At 39.3% G+C, this 22,765-nt stretch overlaps 1 protein-coding gene across 1 annotated transcript in view; it reads right to left on the minus strand.

The window, feature by feature from the left end:
* FoxP (forkhead box P) overlaps positions 1-22,765 on the minus strand; it is a 712,908-nt gene that overhangs the window by 139,630 nt on the left and 550,513 nt on the right. Inside the window, exons 10-14 of the mRNA XM_071660484.1 lie at positions 18,897-19,055; positions 16,544-16,566; positions 12,828-12,950; positions 12,070-12,173; positions 10,886-10,954 (exon numbers count right to left, since the gene is read on the minus strand). Coding sequence (XP_071516585.1) covers positions 10,886-10,954; positions 12,070-12,173; positions 12,828-12,950; positions 16,544-16,566; positions 18,897-19,055 — 478 coding nt within the window. The remainder of the gene's footprint in view (positions 1-10,885; positions 10,955-12,069; positions 12,174-12,827; positions 12,951-16,543; positions 16,567-18,896; positions 19,056-22,765) is intronic.

The following is a 22,765-nucleotide window of genomic DNA, read 5'->3' on the forward strand; positions in this document are numbered from 1 at the left end:
TATGTGAGAAATACTTAGAAAACCAAAAGGATTTGTATGTAGCATTTATGGATCTGGAGAAAGGCATATGATAGGGTTGATAAGAGTTGCTTTGTGGAAGGTTTTAAGAGCAAATGGTGCAGGAGGCAAGTTGCTAAAAGTTATTTTTTTTTTTTTTACCAAGGATGCAAGGCATGTGTGCTCGTAGGAAGAGAGGAAAGTGACTGGTTCCCAGTGAATGTTGGTTTGCGGCAGGGGTGTGTGATGTCCCATGGTTGTTTAATTTGTTTATGAATGGGATGGTTAGGGAGGTAAATGCAAGAGTTTTGGAGAGAGGTGTGAGTATGCAGTCTGTTGTGGATGAAAGAGCCTGGGAAGTGAGTCAGTTGTTTGCTGATGATACAGTTCTGGTGGCTGATTCGGGTGAAAAACTGCAGAGGTCGGTGACTGAGTTTGGTAAAGTGTGTGAAAGGAGAAAGTTGAGAGTAAATGTGAATAAGAACAAGGTTATTAGTTTCAGTAGGGTTGAGGGACAAGTTAATTGGGAGGTAAGTTTGAGAGGAGAAAAATTGGAGGAAGTGAAGTGTTTTAGATTCCTGGGAGTGGACTTAGCAGCAGATGGAACCATGAAAGCGGATGCGAGTCACAGGGTAGGGGAGTAGGTGAAGGTTCTGGGAGCAATGAAGAATGTGTAGAAGGAGAGAACATTATCTGAGAGAGCAAAAATGGGTATGTTTGAAGGAATAGTAGTTCCAATAATGTTATAAATGTTATATGGTTGTGAGGCATGGGCTATAGATAGGGTTGTGCAGAGGAAGGTGGATGTGCTGAAAATGAAATGTATGAGGACAATATGTTGTGTGAGGTGGTTTGATTAAGTGATGAAAGTGTAAGAGAGATGTGCGGTAATAAAAAGAGTGTGGTTGAAAAAGCAGAAGAGGGTGTGTTGAAATGGTTTGGACATATGGAGAGAATGAGTGAAGAAAGATTAACAAAGAGGATTATATATATCAGAGGTGGAGGGAACAAGAATTGGGAGACCAAATTTAGGTGGAAGGAATGGATGAAGGCAAGCAAGCAAGCATGAATATGTACATGTGTATATATGTATATCTGTGTATGTGTATGTATACATACGTATATGTGTATATATTGATATGTATATGAATGTTTAAATGCGTGTATGGCTATTTATGTATATATGTGTATATGAATGGATGGGCCATTCTTCCTTCGTCTATTTCTTGGTGTTTCCTCCCTGACTTGGGAAGTAGCAATCAAGTATAATAAACAAATATATATAAATCTATACTATCTACTTTATCGCCGTTTCCCGCGACAGCAAGGTTATGCCAAGAAAATAGATGAAGAAAGAATGGCCCATCCACTCATATACACATATATGTACATAAACGCCCATAAATGCACATGTATTGATACATATCAACATATGTTATACATTTATTCATACATCCCTATGAGTCTATGGGGAAAATGAAACATGATAAGTTCCCAAGTGCACTTTTGTGTAACAATCACATCATCAGGGGATACACAAGAGAGAAATATAACAGTCAGTTGATATACAATGAAGAGACATAGCTAGGATGCCATTTGGTAAACAAAAGATTGTCCAAGACAGACAACGAGCGTATCATAAACTTATTATGTGGACAAGGTGAATTGTTTACAAATTTTATCAACAATAAAGTTATCTAATTTGTATAAACCTTCAATAATATTAAGGTTATAATTCTTTGTGTATTCAATAACAGAAGATTCAATGATATTTCTCATGGTACGGGAGTTATATAACTGAGATGGCATTACTCCAGTCAATACAATGATCATAATTTTTAATGTGATTAAACCAGGCATTTGTTTGTATGCTATATTTATGTTGCTTACGTCTAACAGAAAGATCCTTACCAGTCTGCCCAACATAAAACTTATCACAATTTCTACATGGCACTTTATAACTGCACCCAGGAGAATTTTCTGGTGAATTCCTGATTAAGATATTCTTTATAGTATTATTGTTGCTGAAGGCAACATTTACATTAAAGGATTTAAGCAACATGGGAAGTAAAGTAAAATCATTATCAAAAGGGAGAACTAAAAGGTTCTTGGAGTCAATGGGAGGTTTGGGCTCAACTCTACAAAATGATTTCCTTGTTAACTTAAGGGATTTATCGATGAAAGATCTAGGGTGCTTTAACTTAGATCCAGTAGAATATATCTTCTCAAACTCATCATCAATAAACTCTGGACTGCAAATACGAAATGACCTAAGGAACAGATTGAAATGATAATTTAACTCAGTCATGTTGAGATAGGTAATACTGGAAATATGAGCATACACCGGTAGGTTTTCTGTATATATTAAACTTACACTTGTTTCCTTGCCTATGGATCATGCAATCTAAAAATGGTAACATACCATTAGTTCAATTTTCTACAGTAAATTTGATGGAAGGTACTAAATTGTTAAGTAAGGGGAGAAATGTTTGTATATTTTCATTTGTTGGCCAAACACAAAGAACATCATCTACATACCTAAACCAAATTGCATTAGAAGGCAAGATATCCTTTAGTAATTTTGTTTCAAAAAATTCCATATAAAGATTACTTAGTACAGATGAAAGAGGGTTACCCAATGCCATACCAAATTTTTGAGCATAATAATCTCCATTGAATTGAAATACACAGTCTTTTATACACAATTTTATCAGTTCAATGAAAACAGACTTTGAAACAGGTAAATGGATATCATCCAAAACATCAAATTAATATTCTAAAAGATCATCAACTGGAACTTATGTGAAAAGCGAGGAAACATCAAAGCTAACAAGTTTGAAATCAAAATTAACACTGATATGGTTAAGTTTGTTAAGTAAATCTAGTGTTCATGATATTAGAATTTGATATCTTACCCACCAAAGGGCTTAATAAAGAAACTAACCATTTTGACAATTCATATGTGATGGACCCTATTGAACTCACCATAGGTCTTGCTGGAAAATTTTGTTTATGTGTTTCGATAAGTCCATACATATACGGTAATGAAGGGGACAAAGATGACAAACTTTTGATAAGAGAACCATTACCTTTCAACAACATCAGTTCTTTATTGAAACGGGAATTAACTGCTTCTAGGGGATTCTTACTGAGTTTAAAATTTGTTGTGTTATCATTTAAAAGATCATTCATTTTAGATAAATAATTACTTTTGTCCATAATCACAACAGTGTTAGCCTTACCTGCTTTAGTAATATGTATATCATTGTCTTTTTTTTAAGGTGTGAAAAGCTCTTATAAATCTTTTAGGGCAATTAGGTTTCACTGGGTTTGACAAACTGGCATACACCAAAGCCTTACAGATAACAATTTCATCATCAGATACGCTCGTTGTCTGTCTTGGACAATTAAATGGTGTCCTAGCTATGTCTCTAAACTGTATATAAACTGACTGTTATATTTCTCTCTTGTGTCTCGCCCGATGATGTGATTATTACACAAAAGTGCACTTGGGAACTTATTATGTTTCATTTTCCCCATGGACTCATAGGAATATACTTGATCACATGCAAAATTGTGATCCTTTCCAATATTCATACATATACATACACAGGTATATACATATATACACATGTACATATTCATACTTGCTTGCCTTCATCCATTGCTGGTGCCACCCCACCTCACAGGAAAACAGCATCATTACCCTCTGCTTCAGCAAGGGAGTGCCAGGAAAACAAACAAAAAAAGTCCACACTCATTCACACTCAGTCTCTAGCTTTCATGTGTAATGCATATATGCCCATTCCTCACTTTATGTGGGACCATTATGTCTACCTTTGCTATTCTGCAATGAACCTACTTCAACCAATCCCTCTTTTTTGTGTGGGCTGTAGAAAGTGCACCAAAAGTTCTATGAAGGATGAAGGGTAGAATAAGCAGGGGTCCTGGGTGGAGTGCACCTAGTTCCCACCACTGGGTCAGTCTTGCCACCATTGTTGGAGGATCTGCACTACTTGTGTGATTTGGATATACCTGATTTGATTTTCATGCTGTGTTTGTTAATCCTAATGTCCACAACATTTCCTTTCCCAGATCCAGCAAGTAAATAGAAGGAACCTCTCTAACCTTAGAAATGAAGCTAGAAATCTTATGAAGCGCTGATGCTGGTAAGGAAGCATCAGCGCTCAGGCGTGCTTACAACCTGGGTGAATCTACAATCTGCAACATAAAGAAGAATGTGTAGAATATATGAAGTGCTGTGGTCCACTCTACTCCACTGTCTACCAAGGTAAATCCACAGCCACAGTAACCTTCAGATCAGGTCTAAAGCTCTGCAAATTTAAGAGCATTTATGTAAAAAATACAATGTTCCTGAATTAGAGCCAATTCAAGCAAGTAAAGGATGAATAGATAAGTTTATTCAATGCCAGAGGGTACATACCCTGAAATTAATGAAAGAATCCACTTAAGCTAACCATGAAGCTGTTGCCAAGTTTCCTGATGAACTTAAACCTGTCAGTGAGGAAATGGGCAACCATACCAATCAAGTGTCTAATGCAGATGAGACAGGTTTGTTTTGGAAAAGGATGCCATCATGGACTTACATCAGTAAGGAAGAAAAACTTGCACCAGGATTCAAAGCTGCAAGGGATAGGTTAACATTTCTGCTTTGTGCCAATGCTGCAAGGGACTGCAAGATGAAACCTCTATTAGTGTACCACTCCCTGAAACCTTGTCCTTGAAGGCTTAAGCAAGTATTGGACTACATTTTAAAGGATTGGGTTACTGGACAAGTCTTTGAGGATTGGCTCACATAACATTTTACTGCCAAAGCTGAGCCTTCAGAGTTTTACTTATTCTTGATAATGCTCCTGACCACAACAACACATGGATAATATCAATCCAAACATTCATGTGTTGTTCTTGCCCCCAAACACAGTATCTCTGATCCAACCTCTGGATGAAGGAGTCTTATCAGCTTTTAAGACCTATAGATATCTTTGATTCCTTCAAGTAGGCCTACTATGCACAAGTGGTGGAAGATTTGTAACATCATAGATGCCATTGACAACATTCACACATCATGGTATGAAGTCAAGCCCTTGACACTGAATGCTTCATGGAAGTCTTTATGGAAAGACTATGTCAACAAATTTAAGGGTTTCCCTAAGTTTTGTATGACAGTGTGCAACACTGTGCAGACTGGATGGAGGGTGGGTGGAGAAGGCTTCTCTGATATGCAAAAGGGAGATGTGATGGAAATGACTGATTACCAGGATGAAGAGCTTAGAGTTGATGATCTCATGGAAATAGGACAAGAATGAATGGTAGAAGATGAGTAGGGCAGAGTTCCACTGGTGAAGGATTTGAGTATGAAACAATTGACAAATTCTTTCTGTTTCATGCCCTTGCACAAGAGTCATAAGATGGTGACCCAAGTTTCAAGAGAAGCCTGCATTTTAAGCATGGCCCTAATAATATCCTTGTATTATCCCGACACATTCTCACACAGATAATACTTGACACCGCCATCCATAACAAAGACAAAAAGTGGCTGGTCAACTTCATAGTCATGCCAGAGATACTAACAAAGGCTTAACCTCTAAAACACTTAAAATCTACAATGGAGTTCCCCAAGGAGCAGTTCTTTCTCCAACTCTCTTCAGTCTCTTACTAAATGACTTCCCATTACTGCTGGCAAGCCTTAACATGAAGATCCTTTCATATGCACTTATCACAATCACATCACAACACCTTGACAACCCAGTAACATCAAACATGTATCAGTACCTTACACAACTGGAAAAATGGCTCACCAAAGGACAAAATGTATGCATCTCTATAGGTCTTCAATCACTCTTTAAATCCCTGGCAGATCTGAATCCAGCTCACACCATCCAGTCACCTTGAATGGATAGTCACTCCCACTGAAGAAAACATGACATACATAACATTCGCTTCCCACACCAAAACATCAACATAAAAGCAACACACAAACTTAATGTCCTTAGAACACTAATTGGCATCAGATATGGGCAAGAAAAAGAATCTCTCAAAATCCCCTACGAACGGTTCACCCTCTCCACTTTAACCTATGCTTCACCTACTGGTTTTCCACCCCCTCAAGAGTTATTATAACAATAATAACAAAGTTACAAATCACAGAAAATAGTGCTCTCAGAACAATCACTGGCTGCTTAGCAGCCACAAACACTTAACATCTTCACAATGAAACAAATCCTCTCAATACAGTTTCACCTTAATATGCTCGACACTCAATTCTATGCAACAGCGCTAACGATCTTGGTGAAACCAAGGCCATTTTTTTCTCTCTGTCTCCTTAATGATCTGGAGCAATTAATTCAGCACCCTACCTGAGTTTCCAACTGTCAAGACCACTCTTCTGACATACTTCTTTTTCTTTCTTAAACTCTGAACCCTTCCACTTTTCATTCACCATTTCTGCCTCATTAGGATCCTCTTAATTCTCACCAGGTATACCCATCCTCTAATCCCCTTGAAATGCCAGCTTTGGCACTTTGGGAAAGCTTCTTTACTAACTTATCTTGGGCTGGGCACTGTTTCTTTGGCTGGGATGCCTTGCGTTGTGCTCCATCCCCAGCAGAGGTCATCTTGGCTGGGGTAGAGTCCTACATCCCATCTTCTAAATCTTTCCCTTCATAATTGTAGTTTCAGCATCCTAACTCTGATGCCAGTTGCATTTTGGACAGCAGATATTGGACCATGAAAACCCCCTTCCCCTGAAAACTACTCAGCTTTCCTTTCTCCTTGGGATCATTACAAAGCTATTCTTCGAAGAGCAAAGTGCACTTTCATAAAAAAAAAGAGTGTGTTGACTTCCGCTAGACAAATCTTTATGTTCCTTAAACAAAAGTATCTCCAATAACTTCTATAACTCAGCTTTTCCCCCTTTCTTCGAACCTGATCCATCTACTGCTAACTCTCCAACAGATAAACCTGCCTCTTTTGGTATCCTGTTTTCCTTTAAGTCAACTTTGGATGATTCTGATTCTAATCCTCCAACCTGATCTCCCCCCACTGAACCTATGCCATCTCCTGTAGTCTCCTCACGTACGGTCTTCCAGGTACTCTCCCACCTCCAGAAGGGAAAGGTGTACACCCAGATGGCTTACCTCCTTGAATTCTAAGGAAGTGTGCCTCTGAGCTAGCACCAGTCCTTGCTTACCTTTTCACCTCTAAAAACCTAGACTTTCCCCTCTGATGGAAACATCTTAGTTCAGCAGTTCCCAACACAGACCACTCTAACCTCTCCAATTATTGTCCCAATGCTCTCACTTTGCAATCTCCAGTCTTTGAATCGCTCACTTTCTAAACACTTAGAATCTCATTCCCTTCTGTCAGAACACCAGTATGGATTTTGTAGTGCAAGGTCTACTAATGATCTCTCATATGCAACTCGTCTCTGGTCCTACTACTGTAGAAATTTTGGTGAAATCTTGTTATAGCCCTTGACATCTCCAAAGTATTTGACACTGTGGCGTAAGTCTTTGCTTTCTAATTTCCCTTCCCATGGTTTCAATGCTTATCTTTGCTCTCTAACGCCCTCAAAATCTCCAAAGCATCTGACATTGTGGCATAAGTCCTTGCTTTCTAAATGGCCTTCCTTTGGTTTCATTGCAACATGTTATCAATGGAGTGACTTCTCTCTCCTATTCTATCATTAATGGGGTTCCTCTGGGTTCATTCTGATTGCCTACACTCTTTCTTCGATTAATAAATAATCTCCCTCTCTTCTAACCTTATTCACTCTTATGCTGATAATTCTACTTTACATAGTTAATTCACTTCTTCCCTCCACCCTTTAATACTCATTAACTTTCTAACAATGGTCATATTTCTTAACTGTGAAGCAGTTTGGAATGGGACTGCAGTAACCTTGTAAAATTTAATAGTGCTAAAATGCAATTTCTTCCTAAATCTATTTCTTATAATCATGTCTTCCTCTGCTCGATCTCAAATACCATTCCACCAGACATACACCCATAAGGAACCATGCTCCCAAGACAAACATAAGTCATGCTTTCCCATCTACACTTCGGACATCAACAATCACTACAGCAGTACAAACAATATATCAGTATATCACAAGACTCTTCACCCCATGATGTAACTATCGTAAAGATGACACCGAGTACTTACTACTCAACTTCCCAAAACTCTTTGCACTTAGACACGTCACTACACATTATCAATTATAGTCCCAACCAATGGATGTGGCCAACTTCCTGAGCGTTGTGGGAGCCCCATAAAGATACAAGCGACTCCTGGGGCATGAAGCAAATAAGTATCAAAATGTTAGAGTAAACGTAACATGGAGGCATAGGACAAAAATAGGAATTATTCTTGAAAGCGGCACTAAAATGTTCCAGAGAAGTACATGGCATGCGAAGGGTGGGATGCTGGTAAGAAAGAGAAAATGAAATTATCAGTGAAAGAAAAGAGATGCATGGGTGTTACATGTAGGGAAAGTGTTAGTGATATGGAGCTGTACAAGAGGAAGATGCAGGTACTGAAAAAGAAAGGAAATCAGAGTTGGGGTGAAAAAGTTCTGGCCAAATTCAGGAAGGTATTTAGGAAAGAGTGATGTAGATGTTCCAGAGAAATGGGTGGGATGCTGGCTTGTGAAATAAGATAGTGAGTGGTAGAATGAGGAAATCAAACTGTTAGTGAAAGAGAAAGGAGACCTGCATGGGTGTTATATGCAGGAAGGGAAGGAGTGTGAGCGATATGGAGTTATATGCACGGAGGGAAGGAGTATGAGCGATATGGAGGGAGGGAAGGAGTGTGAGAGATATGGAGTTGTTCAAGAGGAAGATGTACGGGTTGAAAAATAAAGGAAATCAAAGTTGGGGTGAAGAGTACTGGCCAAATTCAGGAAGAATAAGAAAATGGTTTGGAAGGAGGTGAAGAGTGTGATGGGAACAAGAATAAATGGTAGCATCAGCGAAGACAGTGGATAGGGAAGTAGTAACTGGAAGCGATGAGGTGAAAAGTAGGAAAGGCTGCTATATGTGTTGGATGACAAGATGGCAGATGAAGAGTGTTCAGGATGTGGAGGTTGGCTAAGTGAGAGAGTCTGGGAAAGTGGTTTGGTGAAAAGTGTGGTAAAATGGCAAAAGTGAAAGGGAATCAAGTTGAATTTTCAAGAGAGGAGGAAACATTGTTGTTGACTGACTAGTCTGGGTTCTCAATGTAAGTATGGCTCAAGATAAGATACCTGAGGAGTAGCAGAATATATGTATAATTCTATGGTATAAATGCATGGGATACAAGAGTGTATGTTCACATAATGGAGATATGAGATAGTAGAGAATAAATGGTAAGTTGTATGGGAGAGTGGTACTGAGAGGGTGGTGGTTTGCAAAGAGTGAGGGACGTTTGGATCAAGCATCATATGTGTTTGAGTAGGGATAGAAGAGGATGAGTGGTTCCATAAGGTGGGTTTGCAGCAAGCGTGTGAAATGTCGTCATAGCTGTTTAATCTGTTTATTGTGCGGTGGAGCTGGATGTAAATGTGAAAGTCCTGGAAAGACAAGCAAATTTGTTGTCTTCTGACGGTGGATAGCTCAGGAGATGAGTCAGCTGGAGTGAGAAACTGTAGGAGCTGCTGTCTGAGTTTGGGAGTATATGAAAGGAGAGAACCTGAGGAAAGTTGGGTGTTTTAGATAACTGGGAGTGGACATGGCACTGGAGGGAACTATGAAAGCTGAAATAAACCATAGCGTGGGCAACCAGGCTAAAGTCCCGCATGAACTGAGCAGTGTGTGGAAAGATATGTCTGTGGGAGCATAGATGTGTATGTCTGATGGTATGTTAGTTCTGCTGATGCTGTATAGATGTGAGGAGTGGGCCCTATATAAATAAATGCAGAAGAGGGATGATGTGTTTGTTAGAAATGAAATTTTTAAGTACAGTAAGTGGTGTTAAGAGGGTCGAGTAAGAAATGATAGGTAAGAAAGGGGTGTGGCAGCAAGAGGAGCACTTATGGGAGAGTTGAACAGACTATGCTGAAATGCTTTTGGACATATGGAAAATATAAGAAAGGAGAGGATGACTAAGAGGGTATACATGTTGGAAGTGGAGGAAACAAGGAAAAGGGGGAAGAACAGAGTGGAGTGCCTATGACTATTTGAAGCCTAAACATGCAGGAGGGTATGAGGCATGCATAATACAGAGCAATATGAATTGGTATGGTATAAAGGGTCAATAGCCTGAATAAGAGCATATGAGTCCATCAGGGGGAACCACATAAAAGGTCAGTGGGGTTTAATTGTGGACAGAAGGCTCTGGTTTTGATGCATTACACATGAGAGCCAGAAAGTGGATGAGAGTGAATGAGGCCATTCTTTGTCTGTTCCAGGCACTACCGTATTGTAGGAAACTGTAGACAAGCCTGAAGAAATTTTATTCATAAGTATATATCACACTCAAATAAAAATGAAGAGGTTTGCCTGCTTTCTTACACACACAAAATATATAAATACACACATATAAACATATGTAAATTATCATTACAATTAAAAAGCCCCAGGACCCCTTTCATAAAGTACCTGCAGCTCAAGACCAGACTCCTTTCAGAAGTAGGGAAAAGATGGACTCCTTTGGAGTGAAAAGATCCTTATCAAGACTGTACTTCTCTATGTCCACTGATGATGATACAGCCTCATAGTGTAATGACTGGCATGTGGAGTCCCATAAAAACAACGTCCATACAATCATACAAACTCACATTTTTACATATATGCAAACAAAAACACACACAAAAAATAGGTAAGATAAGATAATTTTGCCCAATGGAGTGGATGAGGATGTAAAGAAATGGGGAGGGTATGCAACTGGTTACCTTCATTAACGTCTAAAGCAGCACGGTCTGCCAGGCGGCGTCTAGTCACTTGGGAGTCCTCTAGCGACCCTAGCAAAAAGCAAGCAAGTCTTTATGTTATGTGAAGGTCAGGATGGGTTGTGGGAAACCCATACCTGCTACTGCGAGGGCAAGCCAACCACATGTAAATTGTAATAAGTATCAACTAACAGATGCATGAGGCAAAGTTTTATCTTTTTCATTCTTAAAGACAATTTATCTACGGATTTATACCCAGAATTCATGCCAAAATGTCAAAGTTCCACAAAGAACAGTTTCTATGAATGGACTTAAGGAACACAAAAAAAAATAGCTAGGAGTTTCTATCACCATGGACATATTATGACAAAATCCCATACTGCAGTAGAGGAGTGGGAACCACATTAAATGTGCTTGTGTGCCCTGCCTAGTGCACCTTTACTCTCCATACTGTTATGTACTTAAAACCTGAACCAGTTGTAACATTTTCATGTAGCCACATATCTGTTAGAGTTGAGAAACAATCTCTGACCATCAGATATGTTGCAGAATAGCTGGTTGGAACTTGTCATGCATACCATCATTGCTGATACCATATAATCTAGTTTTGATTCTTTTGCAATTGAACTTATCTGGCCTCATGGAAATGAAATAACTGTCATCAATTTCAGTGAAATGTACTGCAGAATAATTATCTATATTTGTATTACCAAGAAACAATATTTGTCCATAATTTATGAAACTAAATAACTTTATTTTTCCATCAGACATAATGGGCTTTAAAGCAATCATCTTTTTGCATATAAACTTGAAATTTACTCACATGGAACATCAAATAGTGAACTTGATCCATGGCTCAACTGATGAGTGTGACCTAAGAGAATAACTGATATACTCTTACAGATTTAAAGAAATATTATGCACGTCTTGAGTACTCCATAAACCATGAAGTTCAAGTAACATTAAATACTACAAATTCTCTTTTCTCAGAAACACATCACTGAAGTGCACTTTACTTTAAGAAAACTATAACATAAGACAGAAAAGTTAAAAACAGATTGGAAACTGTATGTCAAGGAATGGCAATAAAAGCTTAGAAAGTGACATATGGCAGAAGAATTAGAATGAGGCTAATGGAAGTAGCTACACGAAGGGCCTAGATGGCTTATATTGTAAAAATGTATTACCTGGAGTAAGGAGGGCAGCTTTGTCAGTTAGCCTCCTTCGCAAAGGACCACAACCAGTTGGAGTGGGTGGCTGAAGCATTGGTGGGGGCCGAGAACCTATTGCACTGCAGCAAAAAAGTACAGCATTACAAATGTGTTTTATTTTTACCAGATAACACTTCTGCAGGAGAGGCCTTTCCCTTGTTTATGATGATTACGTTATAAGATGTCTTGATCCATCCATGGAATCAGGAAAGGATTTATATTAGAATATAAATTTTTCTAAATACTAAAAGAACAAGGAAAAATGCATGGTTATGTTGAAATCTAACTTGGAAACTGGAAAAATCTACAAAGTGCAGGAAACTACAATAAAGGCATGGCTACTGCATCTTGAAAATCTAATTAAACAATTTTCTTCCTCTCTAAAATACATTTAATGGCTTCATTGTGTATCATCAATACATTTAATGGCTTAATGTTGTATCATTTCTACAACAATTTCTTAACTAAAAGTTCAACTATCAAGCAATGCCAAATAAAATATACCCATGCAATAAAAGGCCATGAATAAATGTCAGGTTAATGATGTTCATTATGTCCTTTAGCATAAGCCTACTTAATATGAACGCAAAATGTTGCAGAATCTACTAGGAAAAAGTTCAACCATTTCACTTAATACCAAAAAATTTCTTGCTAATGGAGAATTTAAAGAAATTTTCTGTAATAATTAATGAGTTCAAAGAGATAATTTCCCAGAAAGGGTCAAGTAAACTGACCTGAACAATGAGACGGGAGGCATCTGTGCCATTGGTGAGTGTGATAGACCAAGGGGGTTAGCACCCAATACACCAGTGCCTAATAAACCAGCACTCATAGGTAATTTAGGTAGAATACCACCATTGAAGCTTATTGATACAGTGGTTAAATTGATGAGAACTACTATAGACTTTTGTGTAAATAAATTAAACATTTCCTTTTTCCATAGCCAGAGGTTGAACCATTATGTGACATTCATTTTTTTCTTTTCATTTCAAGCTAGAAGTTTCAGTTTTCTAAATTGTTTCTTACATTTTTCATATGTATATATATGTATGTGTGTGTGTGTGTATATGTGCGTGTGTGTGTGTATGTGTGTGTATGTGTATATATATATATATATGTATACTATCCCTGGGGATAGGGGTGAAAGAATACTTCCCACGCATTCCTCGCGTGTCGTAGAAAGCGACTAGAGGGGACGGGAGCGGGGGGCCAGAAATCCTCCCCTCCTTGTATTTTTTTTAACTTTCTAAAATGGGAAACAGAAGAAGGAGTCACGCGGGGAGTGCTCATACTCCTCGAAGGCTCAGATTGGGGTGCCTAAATGTGTGTGGATGTAACCAAGATGTGAAAAAAGGAGAGATAGGTAGTATGTTTGAGGAAAGGAACCTGGATGTTTTGGCTCTGAGTGAAACAAAGCTCAAGGGTGAAGGGGAAGAGTGGTTTGGGAATGTCTTGGGAGTAAAGTCAGGGGTTAGTGAGAGGACAAGAGCAAGGGAAGGAGTAGCAGTACTCCTGAAACAGGAGTTGTGGGAGTACGTGATAGAATGTAAGAAAGTAAATTCTCGATTAATATGGGTAAAACTGAAAGTTGATGGAGAGAGATGGGTGATTATTGGTGCATATGCACCTGGGCATGAGAAGAAAGATCATGAGAGGCAAGTGTTTTGGGAGCAGCTGAATGAGTGTGTTAGTGGTTTTGATGCACGAGACCGGGTTATAGTGATGGGTGATTTGAATGCAAAGGTGAGTAATGTGGCAGTTGAGGGAATAATTGGAATACATGGGGTGTTCCGTGTTGTAAATGGAAATGGTGAAGAGCTTGTAGATTTATGTGCTGAAAAAGGACTGGTGATTGGGAATACCTGGTTTAAAAAGCGAGATATACATAAGTATACGTACGTAAGTAGGAGAGATGGCCAGAGAGCGTTATTGGATTACGTGTTAATTGACAGGCACGCGAAAGAGAGACTTTTGGATGTTAATGTGCTGAGAGGTGCAACTGGAGGGATGTCTGATCATTATCTTGTGGAGGCTAAGGTGAGGATTTGTATGCGTTTTCAGAAAAGAAGAGTGAATGTTGGGGTGAAGAGGGTGGTGAGAGTAAGTGATCTTGGGAAGGAGACTTGTGTGAGGAAGTACCAGGAGAGACTGAGTACAGAATGGAAAAAGGTGAGAGCAATGGAAGTAAGGGGAGTGAGGGAGGAATGGGATGTATTTAGGGAATCAGTGATGGATTGCGCAAAAGATGCTTGTGGCATGAGAAGCGTGGGAGGTGGGTTGATTAGAAAGGGTAGTGAGTGGTGGGATGAAGAAGTAAGATTATTAGTGAAAGAGAAGAGAGAGGCATTTGGACGGTTTTTGCAGGGAAAAAATGCAATTGAGTGGGAGATGTATAAAAGAAAGAGACAGGAGGTCAAGAGAAAGGTGCAAGAGGTGAAAAAAAGGGCAAATGAGAGTTGGGGTGAGAGAGTATCATTAAATTTTAGGGAGAATAAAAAGATGTTCTGGAAGGAGGTAAATAAAGTGCGTAAGACAAGGGAGTAAATGGGAACTTCAGTGAAGGGCGCTAATGGGGAGGTGATAACAAGTAGTGGTGATGTGAGAAGGAGATGGAGTGAGTATTTTGAAGGTTTGTTGAATGTGTTTGATGATAGAGTGGCAGATATAGGGTGTTTTGGTCGAGGTGGTGTGCAAAGTGAGAGGGTTAGGGAAAATGATTTGGTAAACAGAGAAGAGGTAGTAAAAGCTTTGCGGAAGATGAAAGCCGGCACGGCAGCAGGTTTGGATGGTATTGCAGTGGAATTTATCAAAAAAGGGGGTGACTGTATTGTTGACTGGTTGGTAAGGTTATTTAATGTATGTATGACTCACGGTGAGGTGCCTGAGGATTGGCGGAATGCATGCATAGTGCCATTGTACAAAGGCAGAGGGGATAAGAGTGAGTGCTCAAATTACAGAGGTATAAGTTTGTTAAGTATTCCTGGTAAATCATATGGGAGGGTATTGATTGAGAGGGTGAAAGCATGTACAGAGCATCAGATTGGGGAAGAGCAGTGTGGTTTCAGAAGTGGTAGAGGATGTGTGGATCAGGTGTTTGCTTTGAAGAATGTATGTGAGAAATACTTAGAAAAGCAAATGGATTTGTATGTAGCATTTATGGATCTGGAGAAGGCATATGATAGAGTTGATAGAGATGCTCTGTGGAAGGTATTAAGAATATATGGTGTGGGAGGCAAGTTGTTAGAAGCAGTGAAAAGTTTTTATCGAGGATGTAAGGCATGTGTACGTGTAGGAAGAGAGGAAAGTGATTTGTTCTCAGTGAATGTAGGTTTGCGGCAGGGGTGTGTGATGTCTCCATGGTTGTTTAATTTGTTTATGGATGGGGTTGTTAGGGAGGTGAATGCAAGAGTTTTGGAAAGAGGGGCAAGTATGAAGTCTGTTGGGGATGAGAGAGCTTGGGAAGTGAGTCAGTTGTTGTTCGCTGATGATACAGCGCTGGTGGCTGATTCATGTGAGAAACTGCAGAAGCTGGTGACTGAGTTTGGTAAAGTGTGTGAAAGAAGAAAGTTAAGAGTAAATGTGAATAAGAGCAAGGTTATTAGGTACAGTAGGGTTGAGGGTCAAGTCAATTGGGAGGTGAGTTTGAATGGAGAAAAACTGGAGGAAGTGAAGTGTTTTAGATATCTGGGAGTGGATCTGGCAGCGGATGGAACCATGGAAGCGGAAGTGGATCATAGGGTGGGGGAGGGGGCGAAAATTCTGGGGGCCTTGAAGAATGTGTGGAAGTCGAGAACATTATCTCGGAAAGCAAAAATGAGTATGTTTGAAGGAATAGTGGTTCCAACAATGTTGTATGGTTGCGAGGCGTGGGCTATGGATAGAGTTGTGCGCAGGAGGATGGATGTGCTGGAAATGAGATGTTTGAGGACAATGTGTGGTGTGAGGTGGTTTGATCGAGTAAGTAACGTAAGGGTAAGAGAGATGTGTGGAAATATAAAGAGCATGGTTGAGAGAGCAGAAGAGGGTGTTTTGAAATGGTTTGGGCACATGGAGAGAATGAGTGAGGAAAGATTGACCAAGAGGATATATGTGTCGGAGGTGGAGGGAACGAGGAGAAAAGGGAGACCAAATTGGAGGTGGAAAGATGGAGTGAAAAAGATTTTGTGTGATCGGGGCCTGAACATGCAGGAGGGTGAAAGGAGGGCAAGGAATAGAGTGAATTGGAGCGATGTGGTATACCGGGGTTGACGTGCTGTCAGTGGATTGAATCGGGGCATGTGAAGCGTCTGGGGTAAACCATGGAAAGCTGTGTAGGTATGTATATTTTGCGTGTGTGGACGTATGTATATACATGTGTATGGGGGTGGGTTGGGCCATTTCTTTCGTCTGTTTCCTTGCGCTACCTCACAAATGCGGGAGACAGCGACAAAAAAAAAAAAAAAAACCACCAGGGCTCTGTGAATGAAAAGAATACTGAATATTATGCCCTATTGTTCCTGGAGTCAATCACAACAAATAAACGTATGACTATACAGTATTACAATTTTGGGAATAAGACTACACGATTTGTCTACACAGACTTGGGAAAGATAGTGTATATGATTTGTAAACAAAAATGAAACAATGATTTGATTTACAGGTACACCATCGAATTTCTGGCAACTGATGGTTCGGAACCTCCTTTAGTCCGGACAAAATTACGTGATGAGACTTGAAATTACCATGGCCACCAGACTAGTTTACTGGGCGGCCACAGATGGCATTGTGTGTAGGGTGCGCTTATTTACATTCTTTACACTGCACTTGTTGGTGGAGATACTGCAATTCTGTGAAATTCTTAGCTTATTTTGCTTGAATTTAACCCTAGCTATGGCTTCTAAGACATATCAGGGTGTCAGTCTTGGTGTCAAATGTAAACACCAGTTCATAATGATCCAAGATAAAGCAGAACTATTGAAAAATGGACCATGGTGTTTCAGTGCGTAAGCTGTGTGACATCTACAGTATTGGTTCATCAACTGTTTATGATATCAAGAAGCAAAGGGAGAAAATAATGAAATTCTATACAGAAATCGATTCCAAGAAGCAAATGACGATTAGAAAAACTATAAAAGATGGTAAGAGTAATGAGCATCATCGAGTGATGATGGAATGGTTTAAAAAGCGTCAGAATGATGGAGTGGACTCGTCAGGTAGCATGATAGTGAACCAGGATAAGGTGTTCAGTAAAGAACTTAAATTACAACATGAGCATGACTATATTGAAGGATGGATTCAAATACTCAAGAAGTGTCATGGACTTCCCAAGAATAAAGTGAATGGAGAAAAGCAGTCTGCAAACCACGATGGAGCTGCCGAGTATATGGAAGAATGTATGAAACTCCTAGCTGATGAGCACCTCAGTCCTGAGCAGGTATATAATGTATTTCCTTTATTTATTTAATCTACATTTAATATTTGTTTAATCTAAATTTCAAGCAGTCCATGGTATACTTTAGACAAATGGGAGAAGTGTAATTAGTGGGTTAGGGGTGTATTGATGAATTATTATTATGTGACCATGGTTGGTTTGGCAAAATTGTTAATCTGGCAAGGCTTTGGAACCAAGAGTGCCAGAAAATTGGTGGCGTACCTGTACTGTACAGTATCATCTGATTTAAAAAGAAATGGGGCTCCATTTCAAATAAAATTATTACTCATTAATACTGTATCCCTTTAGTGGGTACATCTAAAATGGATACTTGAACCACTGTTGTGAATGGTGAAAATTCAGGCTCTTGCCCATTTAAGAGATATCCCTAACTGTGTTTCCCACCTTCATGAAATATCATCAAGAGCTGATGAACAATGGTATAATGTCCCGAACCCAGAGTCTACCATCAATCACCAAGCCTCAAGGATAAGCAACTGTTTTATCATAACCATCCTAGTTCAGTCCATTAAAACTCTGGCAAACAGATGTCTCATTAAGTGTCTTCCAAAATATGGTGTTCAGTATCAAAAAATTTAGCCAAAAATTCTTTATTTGGATCTACAGGCATGTGTTATAGTTTGATGTTATAGTTTCTTGCACATCATCTGGCCAGATTTGGCAAGAATACATAACACAAACCAGTTACATGACAAGACCCATGCTCCTACAGAATACTTTTCATAAGGGCTTCAAGGAAAATCCACCATACTGGATATGGCATACATTTGCAGATATTTATCTAGTACAGCCTTCATCAGAACCTCTGAAGCTGAATACTAATTTGACATCAGTCCTAACTACACTCTCTAAAAGTAGACAGTGATTCAACATCACAATTTCTAACCCCATCCAGATAGCTGGTGAATACACTCCAATACTGAATGTAGAGTTAAATTACTGAAAACTAAGTACAGGCTCAAAAATTAAGCACCTCAAGCCACTCACTCATGTTTTCAGCATATGCCACTATATCACTGGGGTTTCTAGTGCTCTTTAATACTAAACATCGAGTTAATACAACAATAAACAACAGCCCACATAATCTCTACACACTATCTCCTAAACTGCCACTGTGATCCAACTAATAAACACAAGCATGAAAATCTGACAGTATTGTCTTAAACGCTTACTAATCTGTAACACTGGCCATAAGGTTTGAAACAAAAGGGAGTTAATTGGTAAAATTTCTGACACTACAATCTAAGTAAGATATGATTTTTAACACTAAAATGAGTCAGTGTGGTCAACACTAGTTGAGTCACAACTGTACACAACAGTTCAGTATGTTTGTCATCATTTGGGAAACTTTAAGATTTTGAAAATCACATACCTGTGTGGGAGGTTCGACAAGGGGTTTTGGCTGAGGTGGGGGAGGTTCCGGAGACGAAACTCGTTGGGGTGGATGGTGAGACTGTTGTTGTTGCTGTTGTTGCTGCTGTTGTTGCTGTTGCTGCTGTTGCTTGTTCATATGTAAATGATTCATCATGGCCTGAAAAAATACATTCGGAATTATGAACTTATGACAATCACTACATATAATAGAAGATATACAAGTAATCATAAAACAATGTATAACATCTACAATTGATGGGCAACCTATACACTGAAGATATGCTGGGCTAATGAAGCTTTCAAATACAAATGATTTTGGCACTTCTGCATACAATGTATTCATTTACATTTGCTCTTCTCATTCCTGCACCTCTGAAAAAAATTCCCTTAAGTACCAACAACCAAATCCACAATGAAATGCAACTTTATGCATTCAACCATTGCATTTACATCCAGCAATCTAAGAATACTGTTGAATAAGTTTCATTTTTCTTTATTTTCACACCCAAATACTTCTCCCACCTTTGTGGGGCAGCTTCAGATGACTATCAGCCTCATATGCTCACATTCACTCTCTAGGTGTCAAGCTTACCATCTACAGTCAATCCCCAAAAATTATGCCACTAAAAGCATTTCACCCTAATCCTTGTATAACACATTAATCCAATTCACTATAACCCATCCACATTTCTCGTCCTTGTGAATGTTCATACCTGATACCCTAAATCTTCTCAACTTAAAATTTCCACCTCCATTTTAATAATCCAAAAGACAGAATCAGAATATGACCAAAAGGATGGGGAAAAAGACTTGATCCATTAACCACATGCCCTTTGGGCAACAATTCAAATAAAACAAAACTTTTATAAATTTTTTTGTAATATTTGGGATTGGCAGAATTCATGCATAGTGCCACTGTGCAAAGGCAAAGGGGATAAAGGTATGTGTTCAAACTACAGAGGCATATGTTTGTTGAGTATTCCTGGGAAATTGTATGGGAGGGTACTGATTGAGAGGGTAAAGGCACGTACAGAGCATCAGATTGGGGAAGAGCAGTGTGGTTTCAGAAGTGGTAGAGGATGTGTGGACCAGGTGTTTGCTTTGAGGAATGTGTAAGAGAAATACTTAGAAAAGCAGACAGATTTGTATGAAGCATTTATGGATCTGGAGAAGGAATGTGATAGGGTTGATAGTGATGCTTTGTGAAAGGTCTTGAGAGTATATGGTGTGGGATGGGACGCAGTTTGCTGGAAGTAGTGAAAAGTTTTTACCAAGGATGGAAGGCATGTAAGCAAGTAGGGAGAGAGAAGGGTGATTGGTTCCCGGTAAATGTCGGTCTGCGGCAGGGGTGTGTGATGTCCCCATGGAAGTTTAATTCGTTTACGGATGGGGTGGTTAGGGAGGCAAATGCAAGAGTTTTGGATAGTGGGGCTAGTGTGCAGTCTGTTGTGGAAGACAGGGCCTGGGAAGTGAGTCAGTTGTTGTTTGCCAATGATACAGCTCTAGTGGCTGATTCAAGTGAGAAACTGCAGAAGTTGGTGACTGAGTTTGGTAAAGTGTGTGAGTTTGCCAATGATACAGTTCTAGTGGCTGATTTAAGTTAGAAACTGCAGAAGTTGGTGACTGAGTTTGGTAAAGTGTGTGAATGGAGAGAGTTGCGAGTAAATGTGAATAAGAGCAAGGTTATTAGGTTCAGTAGGTTTAGGGACACGTTAAATTGGATGTAAGTTTGAATGGACAAAAATGGGAGGAAGTGAAGTGTTTTAGATATCTGGGAGTGGACTTACAGCAGATGGAACTATGGAAGCAGAAGTGGAAGTGGGATAAAATAATTAAGGATGTATGTGTCAGAAGTGGAGCGAACACAGAGAAAGGGTAGAACAAATTGCAGATGAAAGGATGAAGTGAAAAAAATTGAATGATCAGGGCCTGGCAATGCAGGAAGGTATAAATTCATGCATGGAATATAATGAACCAGAATGATGTGGTATACAGGGGTCAACATGCTGTCAATGGACTGAACCAAGGCAAGTGAAGCAGCTAGGGTAAACCATGGAGAGGCTCTGTGGGGCCTCGATGTAGACAGGTAGCTGTGGTTTTGTTGCAAAGTACAATAGCTAGTGAATGGATGTGAGCATTGCAGCCTTTCTTTGTCTGTTCCTAGCACCACCTTACTAACACAAGAAATGGCAATCAAGCATATGTAATTCAGAATATACTGACGATGAGTTTCAGAATATATATTCTACTGAATCAAAGTTAAAGTATCTTTCATTAGTAAATATCTTAAGCTGGCAAACAAATCAATTTATAGAGTTAAACCCAAACCTCTTCTTCATACCAAGAATCTTTTAGTTCTCCCTTTTAGTCATAATTTTATGTTACTTCTCAGGTTACTGAAATCTATTAATATAAATGTAACCTACAGCAATAACAATACTATAAAGAATATCTTAAAAAACTCACCAGAAAACTCTGCGGACTGTGTTTACAGAATACCTTGTGAAAATTGTAATGTTATATTTTGAGCAGAGTGGCAAAGAACTTTATGTTGGACTTAAGCAACATAAACAGGACAAAAATGAAATGCTAGTTTAATCATGTTAAAAATTATGACCATTGTATTAGAGTGGAGTAATGCCAATTCAGTTAGTAACTGTAACTCCTTTACCACAAGAAATATCATTGAATCTTCTGGTATTAAATACACAAAGAATTGTAATATCAAAATTGGTGAAGGTCTAAACAAACTGGATGACTTTGTCGTAAGCAAAATTTGTAAACAGTTAGGCATGATGCCAGACCTGAACTAGACCAACCCGAACACCACCATCCAGTAATGCTTGTGTATTAATGGCATCTTTGCTACGACTCTTTCTTGTATATTAACCGACTGTTACACGTCTTCTATCTCATTCTTGTATCTCCCCTGATGATGTGATCATTACATGAAAGTGCAATTGCGAACATATGTTTCATTTTCCATATGGTTTTATGCATATACTAGGTCATGTGCACCACTATAGGTTCTCAGTGAATGTAGGTTTGTGGCAGGGGTTTGTCAATTGGGAGGTAAGTTTAAATGGAGAAAAACTGGAGGAAGTAAAGTGTTTTAGATATCTGGGAGTAGATTTGGCAGCGGATTGGAACCATGGAAGTGGAAGTGAATCATAGGGTGGGGGAGGGGGCGAAAGTTCTGGAAGCGTTGAAGAATGGGTGGAAGTCAAGAACATTATTTCGGAAAGCAAAAATGGGTATGTTTGAAGGATTAGTGGTTCCAACAATGTTATATGGTTGCGAGGCGTGGGCTATAGATAGAGTTGTGCAGAGGAGGGTGGATGTGCTGAAAATGAGATGTTTGAGGACAATATGTGGTGTGAGGTGGTTTGATCGAGTAAGTAATAATAGGGTAAGAGAGATGTGTGGTAATAAAAAGAGTGTGTTTGAGAGAGCATAAGAGGGTGTTTTGAAATGGTTTGGTCCCATGGAGAGAATAAGTGAGGAAAGATTGACAAAGAGGATGCATGTGTCAGAGGTGGAGGGAACGAGGAGAAGTGGGAGACCAAATTGGAGGTGGAAAGATGGAGTGAAAAAGATTTTGAGTGATCAGGGCCTGAACATGCAGGAGGGTGAAAGGCGTGCAAGGAATAGAGTGAATTGGAACAATGTGGTATACTGGGGTTGACATGCTGTCAATGGATTGAACCAGGGCATGTGAAGCGTCTGGGGTAAACCATGCAAAGTGTGTGGGGCCTGGATGTGGAAAGGGAGCTGTGGTTTCAGTGCATTATCACATGACAGCTAGAGATGGAGTGTGAACGAAAGTGGCCTTTGTTGTCTTTTCCTAGCGCTACCTCGCGCATATAT

Source organism: Panulirus ornatus, chromosome 71, assembly GCF_036320965.1.
Source record: "Panulirus ornatus isolate Po-2019 chromosome 71, ASM3632096v1, whole genome shotgun sequence".
Taxonomy (NCBI): Eukaryota; Metazoa; Arthropoda; class Malacostraca; order Decapoda; family Palinuridae; genus Panulirus; species Panulirus ornatus.